Source organism: Ochotona curzoniae, unplaced genomic scaffold, assembly GCF_017591425.1.
Source record: "Ochotona curzoniae isolate NIBS_2020 unplaced genomic scaffold, NIBS_Ocur_1.0 scaffold_3835, whole genome shotgun sequence".
Taxonomy (NCBI): domain Eukaryota; kingdom Metazoa; phylum Chordata; class Mammalia; order Lagomorpha; family Ochotonidae; genus Ochotona; species Ochotona curzoniae.
The window spans coordinates 3,229,171-3,245,622 of record NW_024467114.1 but is presented as its reverse complement, the minus strand read 5'-3'; the positions used below and the strand labels follow the sequence as shown (position 1 = coordinate 3,245,622).

The window sequence follows — 16,452 nt, the reverse complement described above, 5'->3', positions numbered from 1 at the left end:
AAGCAGGGAAGGAGATGTGACAGCGCCTAGTCCATTAAGGAGCGCCACTCCCGGTGGGCACCTCCAGGTCTCCAGGAGGCATCTCGGCCGAAACCAGAGCGGCCCCGGTTCGGGCCCCGGCCGGGCCTCTCCGCCACCAGCCACGCCTCCGACACATGGCCACGCCCCCTCAAGACGGGTCTCTGCATCCTGGCCCCGCCCCCACCGCCTGGCCCCGCCCCGGCTCCGGCCCCGCCCCCGCCCCAACCCCACCTCTCCGGTTCGGCCTCGGCGTCACGGCCCCGCCTCCTCCTCCTGGCCCCGCCCCTGCGTCCCCGGCCGGCCCCGCCCCCGTCGGACAGCGAGCAGGAAGCGCGGGTCGGCCCCGCTGACGCCGCGGTCGGACAGGTGTGGAGGGGCAGGGGGCGCAGGCCACGATCGGGCCGCCTCTCTCGCCCATCTGGCCTCCCTCAACGCAGTCTCCCCCGCCATTCTGGGCCCCTGGGGCCTGCAGGTGCCTCCGCTCGGGCGGTAGCTCGAGGCTCGGCTGCTCTGGCCTGGGAGGCGGGGCCGGCCGCGCGACGTCATGCATATGCATGAGCGGCGCGGCGGCGGCTCCATTGTGCCCTCGGAGCGGGCGGCGGCGCGATGGCGCGGGCGGCGGTCTCCCCCGGGCGGCGGGCGGCGCGGAGGGCGGGCTGAGCGCATGGAGCGGCGCGGGCCGGGGGCTGTCGCGGCTAGGGGCCGGGCCAGGCAGGGCGCAGGTGAGCAGGGCCTCGGGGGTACGGGCAGGTGCGGGCGGCGGAGGCGGGCAGGTGCGGCAGGTGCGGGCCGGCAGGTGCGGTCGGTCTCCCGGGGCGCTGCCGGCCCGCTGCTGCCCGCGTCCACGGTGGGGTTCGCGGCAGGGCCAGAGGCCGGGGCTCTGCCGCCCACCTTCCCGCACCTGCCGGGCACGCGTCGGTCGTCTCGGGCGATGCGGCCCCGTGGATGTCGGGGTCATCCACCTCTCCGGGCTTTTGTTGGGGACTGGTCCTGGGGTAGGTGCTGGACATAGGATGCTGGGCAGGCCCTCTCCCCAGCGTGACCGTTCTTTGCTCCGAGCCCCGGCGATCTCACCTTCAGGGTGCGTCCCGCTCCCACCCTGGTGCCCACCAGGCGGATATGGGGGGCCGAGTGACGCTGGCCTGTCAGCCTCCAGCTGTGGTTTTCGTGGGACACCGCTTCCCAAGTGACATCCCCAGCTCAGACTCCACAGTGCCCTTGTCCCTCCCTGAGGTATGGGGCCCTCCCAAATGGGCGCCTTGCTTACCCCTGCACCAGTCAGTCGTGTGCCCACTCCCGGCTGCCCTGGCCCCCTGCTGGCACTCTGCTCCCCCAGGGCGCTGTCTTGCTGCTAGTTTCAGAATGTCTGCTGTGTTGTCCTTAAGTCATTTTCGTTGTGGGGGACGTGCAAGGAACATGTGACCCGAGAGAACCGTGTGGTGGGCAGATAGGATGTGCAGTAACCGCTGAGTCCTGCGCTGAGTCGGGACGATGTGCTGGAAGTTACGGAAGCTGGGGCAGGCCAGAGAGCAGGCAGGTGCAGGCGTCTCAAGCAGGGGCCTGGGGCACCTGGGGACCCTGTGGTGGTTGGGCACCTTCTCCTGGGGCTGGGTACCTGTTGGACGCCATGCCTGAGCCCAGTGACTCCGGTCTCCTGAAGCCTGGGCTCTCCCAGGTCTGTCCATCAGCGTTGTGCTCACACAGGGAGGGGAGTGGGTCTCCCACCTTTGCCAAGGACGCTACTCCTGCCCCACTCTGGAACTTTCACTGCTCTAGGGCCCTGTGGGAGGCCTAACCCTGGGCTCTTAGAGTTCTGCTTGGAAACCCATTGTGAAGGGCTGACCTGCTGCCCACCTGCCCGCCTGGGCGTGGGTCCTTGGTAACTGCGTCCTGCTTCCTGCGTTGTGTGCAGAATGGGGACTGTGCTGGGCTGCTGGGGCAGAAGGTCTTGGCAGTTCTTGACAGCTCAGATGTGAGCTGCCCCCCACACTTCAGTGCCCCCACCAGAAGCCAAGTGGCTTTCTGGGCTGATCTCGGGCAGCCCCTCAGCCCTGCAGCTTTGGACTCATCTGCAATTCCTGCAGCCCCTGCAGCTATGGCGAGGCACTGGGCTTCCAGCTGGAGCCGGAAGTGACTGGGGACCACAGGGAGGGCCAGAAGGTGGGAGGAAGCTCTGCCTTCACAGAAACCCTCCCTGGGGGGGGCACCTGCCTGCAGGTGGGCATCTGCCCCAAGGCCAGGTCGGGAGGGGGCTCAGCAGGAGCCCTCACCCGCTGTGCAGCAGGAGTGAGCCCAGGAGGAACTGGGAGTGTCTGTGGTCTGTGTCCACAGCAGACGCGTGGGGGTGAAATTCCCCAGGCCCACGTGACCCAGAGGCTGTGGGGCTGTTCACCGCCTGCGCCTGCCCTGTCACCCTGACCCAGCTCTCTAGCTTGCCAGGATCCAGGCCTCCACCTGTGGTGTCTGCACCCATAGCAGCCCCTGCCAACTTTGCTGCAAGTGCAGGTGTGGGCCCAGCCCGCCCTTTCAGCGCCTGCCTCCCTCGCCTGGGCGCTGCCGCCCTGGTGACCTCAAGTCCCGAACTGAGGTGCTTCTGCTGTGCCGTTTGAGAGCTGCCTTCCTCAGCACTGTGCCTCGGGGAGGGCCCTGCAGAGTGGGCCAGCTTCCGCCTGGGGAGGGCTGGGGCTTGGCATGGCTCGCTGTGGTTGTGTGCACGTGTGTCCTTCCCACTTCCCCCAGTGGTGGCATTTTTCACAACTGCTACTCCACATCCCAGAGCCCTCAGTGATCCCTTCACGAGCTGCTTCCTGCCACCTGCCTTCTCATACTCTTTTTTTATTATTATTATATTTTGGTAATCTTTACATTGTTGATTAGGGTAAAAAGTTATAAGGGCTAAAGGGAATGTGGAGGAGAAGCCCCACCCAGTCTCCCGCCCACCCCAGGTCCTGGATGTAGAGCATGCTCTGAGATCCTTGCTCAGGCGGTCCTGGTAGTTCACGCGTTGTGCATTGCTGCCAGTCTCGCCACTCCAGACATGATGAGGCTGTTGAATAATCTATTGATTGACATAGTCCATCATAGAGTCTCCCTTTGTCCAGTGTTTCGCTGCCAACATATAGCTTTGGTGGTTGATTGACCTGTTTTGTCTTCCCTCTTTTCTTGGTTAAGGTTCTGAATCTGCCGTTTCAGTTGATGCGATCCCCAAAGAGACTTTGAGGTGTTCCCAGACCAGATTCCTATATGTACAAGCAGGTACAGGACCTGGCACAGTCCATCTCCCCGATCAGCTGGTCGTTGCAATCGCTGGGTTGGCTCTGACTTCAGCCCTGACTTCCACTGGAACCAGTGTGTGTTACAATTCATCCTGGTTCTGCTCATCACACACTCGGCCATCACACAAACCAGTGGGAGCTGCAGCCTAGTCAGGGTGACCCACAATAACCCCCACCAGGCCCGCCCCTACCCTGATTGCCAATATGTGTAGCAGACTAGCTAGGTCTGCCCCATATCCCATTTGGCTCTCATAAATGTCGAAGGGTATTGGAGTTTAGTTCCATCCAACCAGCTCAACTGTCCAGCCCTCACGGGTGTTGTTGGGTGCCTCTCTGTTTAGCCACCCCAGCCCCTGTCCTAGTTATTTTGTGCCCTCCCCTGGTGGTAGTACCCCAAGAGGGAGGAGCCCACTGTTTCCCTCCCAGGTCGCTCTCACTCCCGGATTATGCTCTTCCCAGGTGGTTCTGTGGTTTGACTTGACAGTATTAGCCCCTAGTGACAGCTTCTGCGACGGGTAAGCCCCGACAGCTCTCTAGTTTTGTTAGTACTAGTTGAAATAGTCCTCCCATCCTGGCTCTTCCCTGATCTAGTCCACATGAGGCGCACAGGTGTTGCATCCCTGCTTAGTCTGGTCCGCCCCCATCCCAGCTCACTCTCTCCAGTGGGAGCAGCTATCCAGCAAAGGAACCCCCCCTTATTCCCCTGTCGGCTCTGCCCCCGCTTTCTGATTCTCACGTGTGCTGGTTGGGCGCTGCGGTCACATCTGGCACAGGCAACCTCACCTTGGCATTCTGTGTTGTGTACTGCTTTTGTCACGGCCGAGCCTGGCTCGACCCACACCCTGCTCCAGTGTTCGAATTTGCCAGTGGATGACGCGAGCTGTTTCAGCCTGGTCTGCCCCCAACCCATGCCAAAAGCATGCCAGTGGTGCACTTTCCATGGCCTCTTCTGGGCTGTTTCCTTACGTGCTTCTTGCGCTTATTTGCAGGATCCGTGCCCTGTCAGAGGAGTTGCTCAGGCTCCTCCATCAGAACCCCTCCTGATGCCAGGCTTCGCGCTTACCAGTGGGTCCATGGGCCAGCACCACTCAGTTTACCACCTGTCCTAGCAGGAACAGTGGCTTTTCTTAACTGGCCTTCAACCCGTTCTGGTTCTTGCTATTGGATGTTTCAGCCCAGCCACAGCTCATCCATACCCACATATAGCATATACATGGCTCAGTTGGGGTTGAAACCCAGCCTAGTCCGTCCCACATCTACCCTGGTCCTCCAGAACACCAGAAGGTGTTGCAGTCTGACCCGGCCCGGTGTGTCAAGTCCCAGTCCACACTTGTGGCAAGGGAGGCTACAACTGTATCCCGACCAGAGCACAGCCCCATTCCAGCCTGTTCACACTCTGTAAAAGCTTTGTTTGTTTATTTGTAGGGGGGAAGTCTTCCTCCCTCCCTCTGCACACATACACAGATCTCACATCTACTGGGTCACTCCCCAAAAGGCCCCAACTGAACCAACCCAAAGCCAGGAGCCTGGAGCTCCACCCAGGCATCCTTAGTGGCTGGCAGGGCCCCAGGTTGCTCTCCTAGGTGCATTAGCAGGGCACTGGCTGAGAAGCCGAGCTCCTGTGTGGGATGCTGGCACCTGCCGCCCCCTCCCACTTGCCCCAGGCTGGGGGAAGTTGGGTGTCTCCAGGGTGCTCCTTGTGTGTGTGTGTGGTGATCACCTCACCCCAACCTTCAGGCACCCCACGTGAGTGGCCTCGGGGCTAAGTACCTTCCACCCACCTAAACTGTCATGGGTGCCCCTGTGGCCCTCTGTGTCAGGGTGCTAGATACACCATGGGGGTTAACTCTTCGTCCACTGAAGGACATGGGGCTATGATGGTAAAAGCAGCTGTCGGCATCTGGACACGGGCTTTCATGTGAATGCTGTCCGCAATGTTCTCAGGTTGACATGCGGACATGCAGGTGCCAGGTTGTCACATAAGAGGCTGGAGCTGGAGGCCAGTGCAGGAGGAGGCCAGAGCTGGACGTCAGTGTGAGGGCGGGAAACGGGAGTTGGAGGCCTGTGTCAGGAAGCAGGCTGCAACAGCCAGAGCTGAGCAGATCCAAAGCCTGGAGCCAGGAGCCTCCTCCAAGTGTCCCACATGGGTACAGGGACCCAAGGCTTTGGTCATTCTTCCACTACCTTCCCAGGCTACAAGCAGGGAGCGGGATGGGAAGTGGAGCATTTGGGACACAAGCCAGCATCCATATGGGATCCCAGCGCTGCAAGGATGTCGGCACTGAGCCATCGCACTGGGCCCAGTCAGCACCTCTCTTAGTCAGTGGTGTTGCTGTCGGTCGGCCTGTGGTGATATGACCCCCGGCTCTATCCGGAGCTGTGGTCCCTCTCCCTGGGCTGTCTGTCCTCTTTGGAGAGCCTCTCTGCTTCTGCCTATTGCTAATCGGACTTTTTTGTTTTATGGCTTTTTTAGTTTTGGCAGTTCTTCACATGATCTGCATATTAGCCCCTTGTTGGATATGTGGCTTGCTTGTCTTTCTTAAGAGTCTTTTTTGGTGGGAAAAAAAAAATTGAAAAAAAGGGCCCGGCTTGTTAGCATAGTGGTTAAAGTCTTCGACTTGCACATGCCGGGATCCCAAATGGTCACTGGTTCTAATCCCGACAGCACTGCTCATCCAGCTCCCTGCTTGTGGACTGGGAAAGCAGTCAAGGACGGCCCAAAGCCTTGGAACCCTGAACCCATGTGGGAGAACTGGAAGAGAGGCTCCTGGCTCCTGGCTTTGGATTGGTTCAGCTCCAGCCATTGTGACCCCTTGGGGAGTGAACCATCAGACAGATCTTGTCTATCTCTCGTCTTCTCTGTATATCTGACTTTCCAATAAAAATAAAAATTGAAAGAAACGCAAGGTTACAGAGAGAGAGAGAAGCAGGAATATTCCATCTGCTGGTTCACTCCCGAGATGGCACCAGCATCCAGAGCTGGGAGCCTGGTAGGTGGTCTCCCACATGGGCTGCAGGGTCCCCAGTACCAGCCCATCCTTTGCTGCTTTCCCAGGTATAGTAGCAGGGAGCTGGTTCTGATGTGGAGCATCTGAGTCTTGAACCACAGCTCATGGGATGCAGGCAGTGGCGTATCCCATTTTCCCCAGCAGGGTCGTTCCCAGAGGAAGAATGGAATGAGAGAGAGGCAGACAAGTCTCCTGTCTGCTGAGCCTTCCCTCAGCGGCGTGTCACGGCTAAGGCCAGGCCGATGTGGAGAGCTGGGCACTCAGTCCAGGCCTCCTGGAGCCATCAGCTGCTGTTTGCCCGGTCTGCGTCAGGGAGGCCGTGCCGAGCTCAGGGTGCTGTTTGCCCGGTCTGCGTCAGGGAGGCCGTGCCGGGCTCAGGGTGCTGTTTGCCCGGTCTGCGTCAGGGAGGCCGTGCTGGGCTCAGGGTGCTGCTTTCAGGGCACCCTCTGTCTGGATGACATTCTCTCGGTCGGTGCTTTCTGAGAGATCACCCTTTGGCGTCCAGGCTGAGGGTCCTTCACCCGCCCTGGGTGCTGACATGGTTTTCTTCCATGCTGCTCTGAGGGCTCTGTGCTCTGTGTGTGTGTCTGTAGGCTGGTGTCTGTCAAGTGTGTCAGCCCAGGGTTGACAGAGCCATGCATTCACCTCACCCCGCCATGGCTGACCTGCCTCGGTAGGTGGTTCTAGCCTCTGCCCTGTTGCCACCATGGTTTCTACCACAAGTCCTGAGGTCACGTCCACTGCCGACCCGGGTGCCAGCCTTCTCGGTCCAGGCCACGCTGCCCTGCCTGGCTCCCTGCTTTGCCCCATGGGCGGAACTGAGCAGAGGCCTGGCCCCTGTGGCCAAGTGGCCCCTCTGCGATCTTCCCACTGGCCTCCAGGTGCTGGCTGTATGGCTCCAGCTGTGTAATTGAGCTTGGGGTGTGGAGGGTCTCACTGCGACTGCTGAGCTGTGGGGAGAGCCTGAGGTCAGCACGCAGGACAGTCCTCCCCAACAGAGCTGGGGGCTGGGCCAGCCTCTCTCCTGGGAGGCCTCGCAAGTGCTAGGGTCGTGGTGCCAGAGGAACATGCCTGTGACAGCCTCGCAGCCCCCAGAAGGTGGGTGTCCAGGCGAGAGCCTGTCCTGCTGCGGGGCCACCCAATAGTCAGACCCAGCAGCTGTGGACCTAAGGCAGTACCAGCCAGGGCCATGGGAGAAGATCCAGAGGGCAGCTCGGCCTGGGAGACGGTTTGCTCTGGCAGTGTTAGAAGGCATGGTACTTGGAGTATCACAGCCTGACAAAACATGGACATCAGAGTGGTCCAGCAGGTGTAAGTCCCCCTGGGTCAGTCCACCTGCTACAGGCCCACTTGTCTGCTTAGCCCATGCGGCAGGGGTGGCCCAAGTACCCCACCACCATCACCGCTTGCCTGCGATTGTGGGACACAGACTTGTCCCTGCCAGGGCCGACCCCCAGCTGCTCTGCGTTGTGTCCCAGCCCTGTTGGGAATTATTAGGGGTGTCACAGGAGGACCTGTCGGGTTCAGATCCGCTCCCCTCAGTGTGGGAGGGGAGTGGAGTAAGGATGTGCTATCCCTTCTCGCAGCCAGAGCCGCCGAGTCCCAGTTAAGGCCCAGCTGACCCAGCCTGTAGGCTGCTCCGTCGCCAATGAACTCGATGAATCCCATGAAACCTGCCCTGCCCCCTGCACCACACGGGTGAGTGTGGGCTCTCGTGCCCACCCCTCTCAGGCCCTGGGCTCGTGGGTGCCTGTGGCCCCGGCCCCGTCCTCACTGGCCACTCTCCCTGTAGTGATGGTTCATTTGCATACGAGCCTTTGCCTTGGCAACAAGGCGCCACTCAGCCGGCCGGCTCGCTGTCTGTGGTCACTACCGTGTGGGGTGTCGGCAACACAGCACAGAGCCAGGTAAGCACCGAGCGTCGGTGTGAGGGGCTGGCTTGAGGTGGGACTCCCCGAGCCATTGGATGTTACCACGTCTCAGCTGCGCCCACCTGGCCTCCACAGGCTGTTCGACTTGCTGCCCAACCATCTTGCCCCTCGGGGATTCCCCTGGCCAGGCCTCTGAGTCCCCAGCTCCTCAGGGTCACTGCCTGAACAAGTTGTTTGGCAGGTTCCCTTTGGTGATTGCTGTCTCCTTCTAGGTTTTGGGGAACCCCATGGGCCCTGCGGGGAGCCCCCCTGGCAGCTCCATGATGCCTGGTGTGGCCGGCGGCAGCTCTGCCTTGACCTCCCCGCAGTGCCTGGGACAGCAGGCGTTTGCCGACAGCGGGGCCAGCAAGGGCTATGTGCAGCAAGGCGTGTACGGCCGCGGGGGCTACCCCAGCGGCCCCAGCTTCAGCACCGGGTAAGCCCAGCAGGTGACACATCGGATGTGGCCTCCCTGCTTCCCTGCCAACCCAGATGGTACAGTAGAGACTGTGGGTCCTGGGGTGAGCATGGCTGTCCTGTGTGTCTCGCAGGTATGCAGGTGGTGCAGGGGGCCTGGGCCTCCCTGCCCATGCTGGCCGGCCCTCCACTGACTTCACACAAGCGGCTGCAGCTGCTGCTGTGGCTGCAGCTGCGGCCACGGCCACGGCCACAGCCACAGCCACCGTGGCTGCGCTGCAGGAGAAGCAGAGCCAGGAGCTGAGCCAGTATGGCGCAGTGAGTCCCGGGAGCTCCTCCCATAGGGGTGGGGGGGTCACAGGCCCATCATGCACGGGGCCTGGACATTCCTCTTTTTCTCTCCCCAGATGGGGCCTGGGCAGTCCTTTAACAGTCAGTTCCTGCAGCATGGAAGTCCCCGGGGGCCCAGCATCCCTGCTGGTATGAGCCCGGCAGGCATGGGAGGGGTGATGGGCCCAACTGGCCTCTCGCCCATGACTGTGAACCCCACCCGGGCAGCAGGCGTGGCACCCCTGTATGCAGGGCAGCGCCTGCCGCAGCACGGCTACCCCGGGCCTCCCCAGGCCCAGCCGCTGCCCCGACAGGGGATCAAGAGAAGCTACTCGGAGGTAAGTGCCCAGGCTGCCTGGCCCAAAGCTGCAGTGTCCGCAGCTTCTTCAGCAAGAGCATGATACCCACCGTGCCCAGCACAGGGCTGGTGCTTCCTTGGCCTCATGCCTCTCCTGCAGGTGTATCCAGGGCAGCAGTACCTGCAGGGAGGCCAGTTCGTGTCCAACACTGCCCAGTATGCTCCCGGGCAGCCCCCCGCACCCCCCGCCTCCCACCCTGGGCACCGGCTGCCCCTGCAGCAGGGGTTGAGCCAGTCCCTGTCTGCCCCCGGCCCCGCAGGACTCCATTACAAGGTAGGGATGGCTCCCCTGGGCCCGCGCTGGGCTCTGTGCCAGTTGTACCCCAGGGGGTCCTGAGGCAGGAAAAGGGGCAGGGCCCTGTTTGCCCCCAGGAGTTCTGGCCACTGCAGGGGCATCTTGGCAGTGGGGGTCCAGACCTGCTCTCCCTTGTGTCAGAACATCCCGGCTAACACAGAGAGGCCCTGTGTTTCATCTGGTCCCCTGGGGGAGCGTATCCTTTGGGCGGAGGGTGGGAGGAGGTGATAGGTGGAGTGGAAGGTGATGTCTGTAGCCCCTCCCACGGGAGCAAGCAATGCTGTGAATGAACAAGGAATGCAAGGCATGTAAATGAGGGCCCGGCACCCCACATGTGCCCGGCTTCCAGTGCCAGGTCCAGAGGCCTGGCTAGTGCAGGCTGGACCCCCAGGCACACACCGTTTTCTCTCCCACAGCCCACAGAGCAGTTCAACGGGCAGGGTGCCAGCTTCAACGGGGCCAGCGTCAGTTACAGCCTGAGTGGGGTATGGCCCCGGGCCGGACAGACGGGCTGGGAGGCTCACAGGGTGGGCACAGTGAGAGAGGCACCTGGGCAGAAGGACGTGTGGGTACTCTACCTGACACCCCTGGGACAGCTCGCGTCCTCTGCTGGGGCTCCCTGACATCACACAAACCCCATCCCCCTGTCTGCCTTGATGTGTGCTTGACCCTACAGCCTGCTCGGTCCATCCCTGGTTACCCCAGCTCCCCGCTGCCAGGGAACCCCACGCCTCCCATGACTCCCAGCGGCAGTCTCCCCTACATGTCCCCGAGTCAGGAGGTCAAGTCTGCCTTCCTGCCTGACCTCAAGCCAGGCTTCGGCCCCCTGCACCCGTCCTCCTCGGGTGAGTGTCCAAGCGGTGCCCAGCCGGGGCGTGAGCGGGGGCGGCCAGGCCTTCAGAGAGGTGTCTAGGGAGGTGCTGGGGCTGGGGGCAGCCACTTGCTGCTGGAGACAAGCCCAGGGTCCCGTCTCCCTGAAGTCCAGCCACGCCCTCACTGCCCTGCACATGTGGTGGAGGCTATGGTGGGCTCTAGAGAGACGCCAAGTTGGTCTGTAATTTCACGGGCTTTCTCATTCTCCCTAACCTCTGACCCTAGTTCAGAACCTCTGATTTTGGGGAGATGGGGGAAACTCCACAACGCAGAAGTCAGGGTCCAGAAACCCTGGGTAGGCCACAGGGGTTGGCAGGTGACCCCCCACATGTACACACACACCAGCCATCGTTTCTGAAAGCACAGGATGCCATACCTGCTGTGTTAGTACCAGGACAGATGAGGACACAGTGGACCCAGCCACCTAGGCAGGTCAGGACACTGGGCCCTTGGCTCAGGGTGTCAGGGAGAGGCACCCAGTCCCCGGCAGGGATATGTGTTGGCAGGGCAGGCTGTGCGCATGCCGCTCACACAGCATCCCCCACCAGGGAGCGGCCCCTGTGACGAGCTACGGCTCACTTTCCCCGTCCGGGACGGAGTGGTCCTGGAGCCCTTCCGCCTGCAGCACAATCTGGCCGTGAGCAACCACGCCTTCCAGCTGCGGGACTCGGTGTACAAGACCCTCACACTGAGGTGAGTGCCATGCGGCCGCTCGCGCCCCAGGCTATGCCCGCCCTGGCTCAGCCCCATCCTCCACCCTGCCCCCACGCCACGCAGGCCCGACCTGGAGCTGCAGTTCAAGTGCTACCACCACGAGGACCGACAGATGAACACCAACTGGCCGGCCTCGGTGCAGGTCAGCGTCAACGCCACGCCGCTGAGCATCGAGCGCGGAGACAACAAGACCTCGCACAAGCCGCTCTACCTAAAGCACGTGTGCCAGCCGGGCCGCAATACCATCCAGATCACCGTCACGGCCTGCTGCTGTGTGCGTGCACGCCCTAGCCCTGGCCTTGAAGGAGCCGCCTGGTGGCGCCCATCTCAGTCTTTTTCTTGCCCCATAAGAGAGGAGCTCTCGCTAGCCACACCCAAGCTGCCGTCCACTTAATCTACGTTTAGTAGGTCTGATGGCCACAGGCTACACAGAAAACTCACTGAGTTCTAAGTCTCCACTCTGAGGCGGCACTTGTGTCACCTGAGGCAGAGCCATGCTGGAGGGAGGGCTCCACTGCTGAGTGCTGGGTCAGCCCAGCCAGCCCAGGCCCGAGCTCACAGCTGGGCTGCTGCCCATGGAGGAAGCTGCCATCAGCAACGGGGAAGCTGCTAGCTGGGGCTGTTCAGGTGGCCTGGGTGCTTGTTCGGACAGTGGCGGGGGCCAGGCACTGATTGGCCAGCAAGTGCGGACAGCATGATACGGCTGTAGGTACAGGATGAGGGTGGGTGGCAGCACAGGCTACCTCCCTGGCTCCCCCGAGGGGCGTGAGAGGCCTCACCCCCACAGACCCCACCTCTCCTCAGCCCTGTCCTGACACGTGCATGTGCACACACGCCTGACAGCGGCCCCGCTTGTGTTGCAGTCGCACCTCTTTGTGCTGCAGCTGGTCCACCGGCCAGCCGTGCGCTCAGTCCTGCAGGGCCTCCTCAAGAAGCGCCTCCTGCCTGCGGAGCACTGCATCAGCAAGAGTGAGTGCCGCTCTCCTGGGCTGTGGGTGGAGCAGGGGCTGGCCCCGTGGGCTGGTGCCCCCTCCCCACACTCCCCTGCTGGGGATCGTCTCCTGACAAGTCCTTTCCCGGTTGACATCAGTAAAGCGCAACTTCAGCAGTGGCACCATCCCCGGGACCCCGGGTCTCAATGGAGAGGACGGCGTGGAGCAGACGGCCATCAAGGTGTCCCTGAAGTGCCCCATCACCTTCCGCAGGATCCAGCTCCCTGCCCGGGGCCATGACTGCCGCCACATACAGGTGAGTGGTCATGGCAGAGCATCTCAAGATGTATCTGAAAGGCAGAGTGATGGAGATGGGGAGACAGAGGCCGTCTGCTGACTGACTCCCCAGATGGCCGCCACAGCCGGGAGCCTGGACCACCCCCCAGCTTTCTCATGTGGGTGGCAGCCACCAGAGCACCCAAGCTGCCTGCAACACTGTGATTCCGCATGGGCGCTGGTTCAGGTCCCAGCTGTCCCACTCCCATCCAGCTCATTGCTGATGCACCTGGGAAAGCTGAGGGGAGCTGCCCGCGTGCACGCGCTGGGTGTGAAACGGCCGCTTTCTTGCCTTTCCACAGTGCTTTGACCTGGAGTCGTACCTACAGCTCAACTGTGAGCGGGGGACCTGGAGGTGCCCCGTGTGCAAGTGAGTCAGAGACGCATGTCTGTAGGGAGGGCGCCACACTTCAGAAACGCCTGTGGCTGCAATTTCCAGTGAGGTGACCAAATATGCAAGCCTGTGACCCTGTGGTGTCAGCAGCAGAGGATGGTGTGGCTCCGGGTGCAGACCTTGCAAGGGTGGCCTTGCCCTGGGTCACCTCTCTTAGGACCAGCTCGCATTGGCTTATCTCATACAGTCTCACCTCACACAGTGGCCTTTCACAGTGTCACCTTATCCATAGAACACTTCATATTGTCACCTCAGACACTATCTCACAGGGTCGGTCAGCTCATGTAGTCACTCGCCCAGAGAACGTTAGCTCAGTCCCCACATGCATGGCTAACTTAGTCACCCTGCACAGCATTCCTTCGCACAGTCAGTTACCCAGGGTCAGCTTACAGTGTCGCCTGGGTCATCTCATACTGTTCCCTCAGTCACCTCACACAGACCTGTCTCACGTCGGGCCACCAGGCGCACAGCCACCACGTGAAGGTCCCAGGGCTGGGGGCAGGGCCTGCACCCGAGGCAGATGGGCAAGGCCCCTGTGCCCTGTCCTGTTTCCTGCAGCAAGACAGCGTTGCTGGAGGGCCTGGAGGTGGACCAGTACATGCTGGGCGTCCTGATTCACATCCAGAAGTAAGTGCCCCTCTCGCTGCCAGCCCGGCAGCTCTGGCTGGCCTGGCACAGGTGGGAGAGGGCTCTGTTCAGGCCACGGGTGGTGGCCCTGGGCCCGGGGAAGGTGCTGGGCAACGCGCCGGTGTGGGCCCGTGCGCGTGACCGACACACGTCCCCCGCAGCTCCGACCACGAGGAGATCACCATTGACCCCACGTGCAGCTGGAAGCCCGTGCCCGTGAAGCCGGACGTGCACGTCAAGGAGGAGCCCGACGGGCCCGTGCTGAAGCGCTGCCGCACCGTGAGCCCCGCACACGTGCTCATGCCCAGCGTGATGGAAATGATCGCCGCCCTGGGCCCCAGCGCGGCCCCCTGTGCCCCCCTGCAGCCCCCTGCAGCCCCCGCCCCCGGCGACTACCCCGGCCAGGGTGAGTTTAGGTCCCGTTTCAGCCTCCACCTCAGACGACCTGAACGGTGTCCTCACCTGCGACCGTCACCATGAGCCCATCTCAGCCGTGGCCTAGGAACCAGGCAGTGGGACTCCTTAGGGGGCAATTAGGGGCTGGCGGCTGGCAGGCCCCACAGCACAGTGGTGGTGACGGCGAGCCCAGCCCCCAGGCCTCCGCTCTGGAGAGGCCCTGAGGTCAGCTCCACTCCCTCCCAGGGAGCTCCCCTGAGCCCTGGCGCTTCCCCAGCTCGAGCCCCTTTCCCACCCTCTTACAGGTTCCAGCTTCCTGGGGCCCAGCACCTTCCCTGAATCTTTCCCGCCTACCACTCCCAGCACCCCCACCATTGCCGAGTTCACCCCGGGGCCTCCCCCGATCTCCTACCAGTCTGACATTCCCGGCGGCCTCTTGACACCCGAGAAGTCAGCGCCCTGTCTCCCAGGCCAGGTCAGTACCACACTGAGGGCCAGAGAGCCCATCGCTGAGAGCCCCAGCCTCTCCCATCAAGTGCTCTCTACCCACAGATGGCCCCCGTGAGCCACCTGGACCCAGCGCACAACCCCGGGCCACCAGGGCTGCACACCTCCAACCTTGGAGGCCCCGCACGTCCTCAGCTGCACCATCCGAACCCTCCCCCGGCATCCCGGCAGTCCCTGGGCCCGCTGACCTCAGGCCCCATTGGCGAACTGGCCTTCAGTGCTGCCACAGGCGTGCTGGGGCCCCCCAGCATGTCTGGGGCAGGGGAGGCTCCAGAACCGGCTCTAGATGTGAGTCCCAGGCCCTGGGCTGCGGGCTCGAGGCGCCCTGGGCAGGCATGGCAGGCAGGGCTCAGCCTTGGGCCGTGGGCTGGAGGCGGTTTGGGCGGGCACAGCAGTCAGAGCATGGCCCCGGCACCATGCTGCCTGCTGCAAGTAGGGGTTGGAGCTGGCTCCTGGAACGTGGGCCACGGGGTGGTCTGTGTGGTATCCGCAGCAGGGACTTAGCTGCAGCCGGCCACCCAGTCCCCAGCCTGACTCGACCTGTCGTTTGCTCACCTGTCTGCGAGCTCAGATTTGGTGACGGGGAGACAGCTGCCGGTCCGTAACTCCTTATTCAAGGGCATAAGATAAGATCAGCACGAGGCAGGAAATCCTCAGGCTCTGGGGTGCTGCCCTCTGCATGGCCCGAGCGTTCCATGGGGCTGCCTTGCAGGCCTGTGCGCCCCATAGCACTCGGCCAGGCGCCCTTCCTCTGGGTGTCCTGGGAGTCCGTTGTGAGGCAGGCCAGATGGCCACTGGGCACGGCAGGCCTAAGACCCAAGCCATTGACATGTCACTTTGCCCCCAGTTACTCCCAGAACTGACGAACCCCGACGAGCTGCTGTCCTACCTGGGCCCGCCTGACCTCCCCACCAGCAGCAACGATGATCTGCTCGCTCTGTTTGAGAACAACTGAGTCACAGATGACACCGTGCCCTGCCCTCCGCCCCAGTCCCGGGGGGAGCCCACCAGGGGAGCCCCCCCGGGACGCCCAGCCAGGGGATCCCTACACATACTTGGATGGCCTGGGGCACCCCAGCCCTCCTCCTGAGGCAGCCCAGGGGAGCCTCTCACGGACCTGTGGCCTTCCCTGCCCTGGACTGGCTTGCCACAGTTCTGGCCGGGCCCCTGCCCACAACCCGAGCCAGGTCCACACACTCCTTGCCCCTGACCTCACAGTTCACACCTTGTCCTTCCACTCCTGCCTGCTCCCACCCTGCCTGCATCTTGTCCAGAGTCGTCCTTCTGTCTGACCCCATCACAGCCTCAAAGAGCAGGTGTACAGTAAGGCTGGGCCTGTGGCTCCAACTGCTCCATGGCTCACCGGCCACCAGGGACCTAGAGCCGTTTCCCACCCTGGCTGGCCATGTGCATCAGATCCCCTCACCCGCACAAGCCAAGGCCAGGGCGAGGTTGCCACAAAGCGTAAGGGTGAGCCTGCGCAGGGACCCCAACAGCTGAGGCAGGGGGGCCCTCAGGCTACCTGCTGTGGTGCTGTTCCTCGCCTCCCTCCCTCTCAGGCTTCCCTGGGCTTTCTGCTTCTTTGGTGTGCAGATGGCCCGGGGAAGCTTTGGCTTGGGGCGGGCTCCAGATGTGCCCTGGCACGGCTGCCCAGCAAGCTGCTCTCCTGTCTCCTTTTACCCTGAACGCAAAGAATTAGTACAACCGTGTTTTTAAAACCACCTCTCCCAATTCCACCCCATGGGCCCACATCCAGGGTGGCAGGGAGCGGGTAGCTGTGCCTCCTGGGTCGGCCCCCGCAGGCAGACAGCAGGCAGGTGCAGCGGGCTCCTGGGCCGCCTGGCCCCCGTCTGTGCAGTCTCCATTAAAGGACTCCTTCCTGTGGCCTGGCTGAGTCTCTCCTTTGGGGGGGGGGGGTGACGTGGTGGGGACAAGGGCCCCGCTGGGGGCTAGCAGCAGCTCCTCAGCCCCGGTCATGTTCTGGGTGTTGCCAGCCAAGGTTCAGCTGCCCCCACCCTCCCCACGGTAAATTTCCTTGTCCCTGGAATTTTCCAAGTTG

The 16,452-nt window shown here is 62.5% G+C and overlaps 1 protein-coding gene across 3 annotated transcripts; it reads left to right on the top strand.

The window, feature by feature from the left end:
• Window positions 1-312: 312 nt before the first annotated feature.
• On the top strand, window positions 313-16,277 carry ZMIZ2 (zinc finger MIZ-type containing 2). 3 transcript variants are annotated; one of them, XM_040964801.1, is made up of 19 exons: window positions 313-387; window positions 7,891-8,002; window positions 8,097-8,211; window positions 8,448-8,650; window positions 8,766-8,949; window positions 9,039-9,299; window positions 9,420-9,593; window positions 10,031-10,099; window positions 10,291-10,459; window positions 10,994-11,180; window positions 11,265-11,475; window positions 12,065-12,170; window positions 12,292-12,449; window positions 12,772-12,839; window positions 13,422-13,490; window positions 13,652-13,896; window positions 14,192-14,361; window positions 14,439-14,681; window positions 15,241-16,277. In XM_040964801.1, the coding sequence occupies exons 2-19, from the start codon at window positions 7,953-7,955 to the stop codon at window positions 15,346-15,348; spliced, it is 2,790 nt and encodes a 929-aa protein (XP_040820735.1). In that variant the 5' UTR covers window positions 313-387; window positions 7,891-7,952; the 3' UTR covers window positions 15,349-16,277. The 3 variants fall into 3 exon arrangements, with proteins under 3 accessions (XP_040820735.1, XP_040820736.1, XP_040820734.1); XM_040964802.1 differs by lacking the exon at window positions 313-387 and adding an exon at window positions 664-743 and having other exon boundaries at window positions 11,036-11,180; XM_040964800.1 differs by lacking the exon at window positions 313-387 and adding an exon at window positions 664-743.
• Window positions 16,278-16,452: the final 175 nt, after the last annotated feature.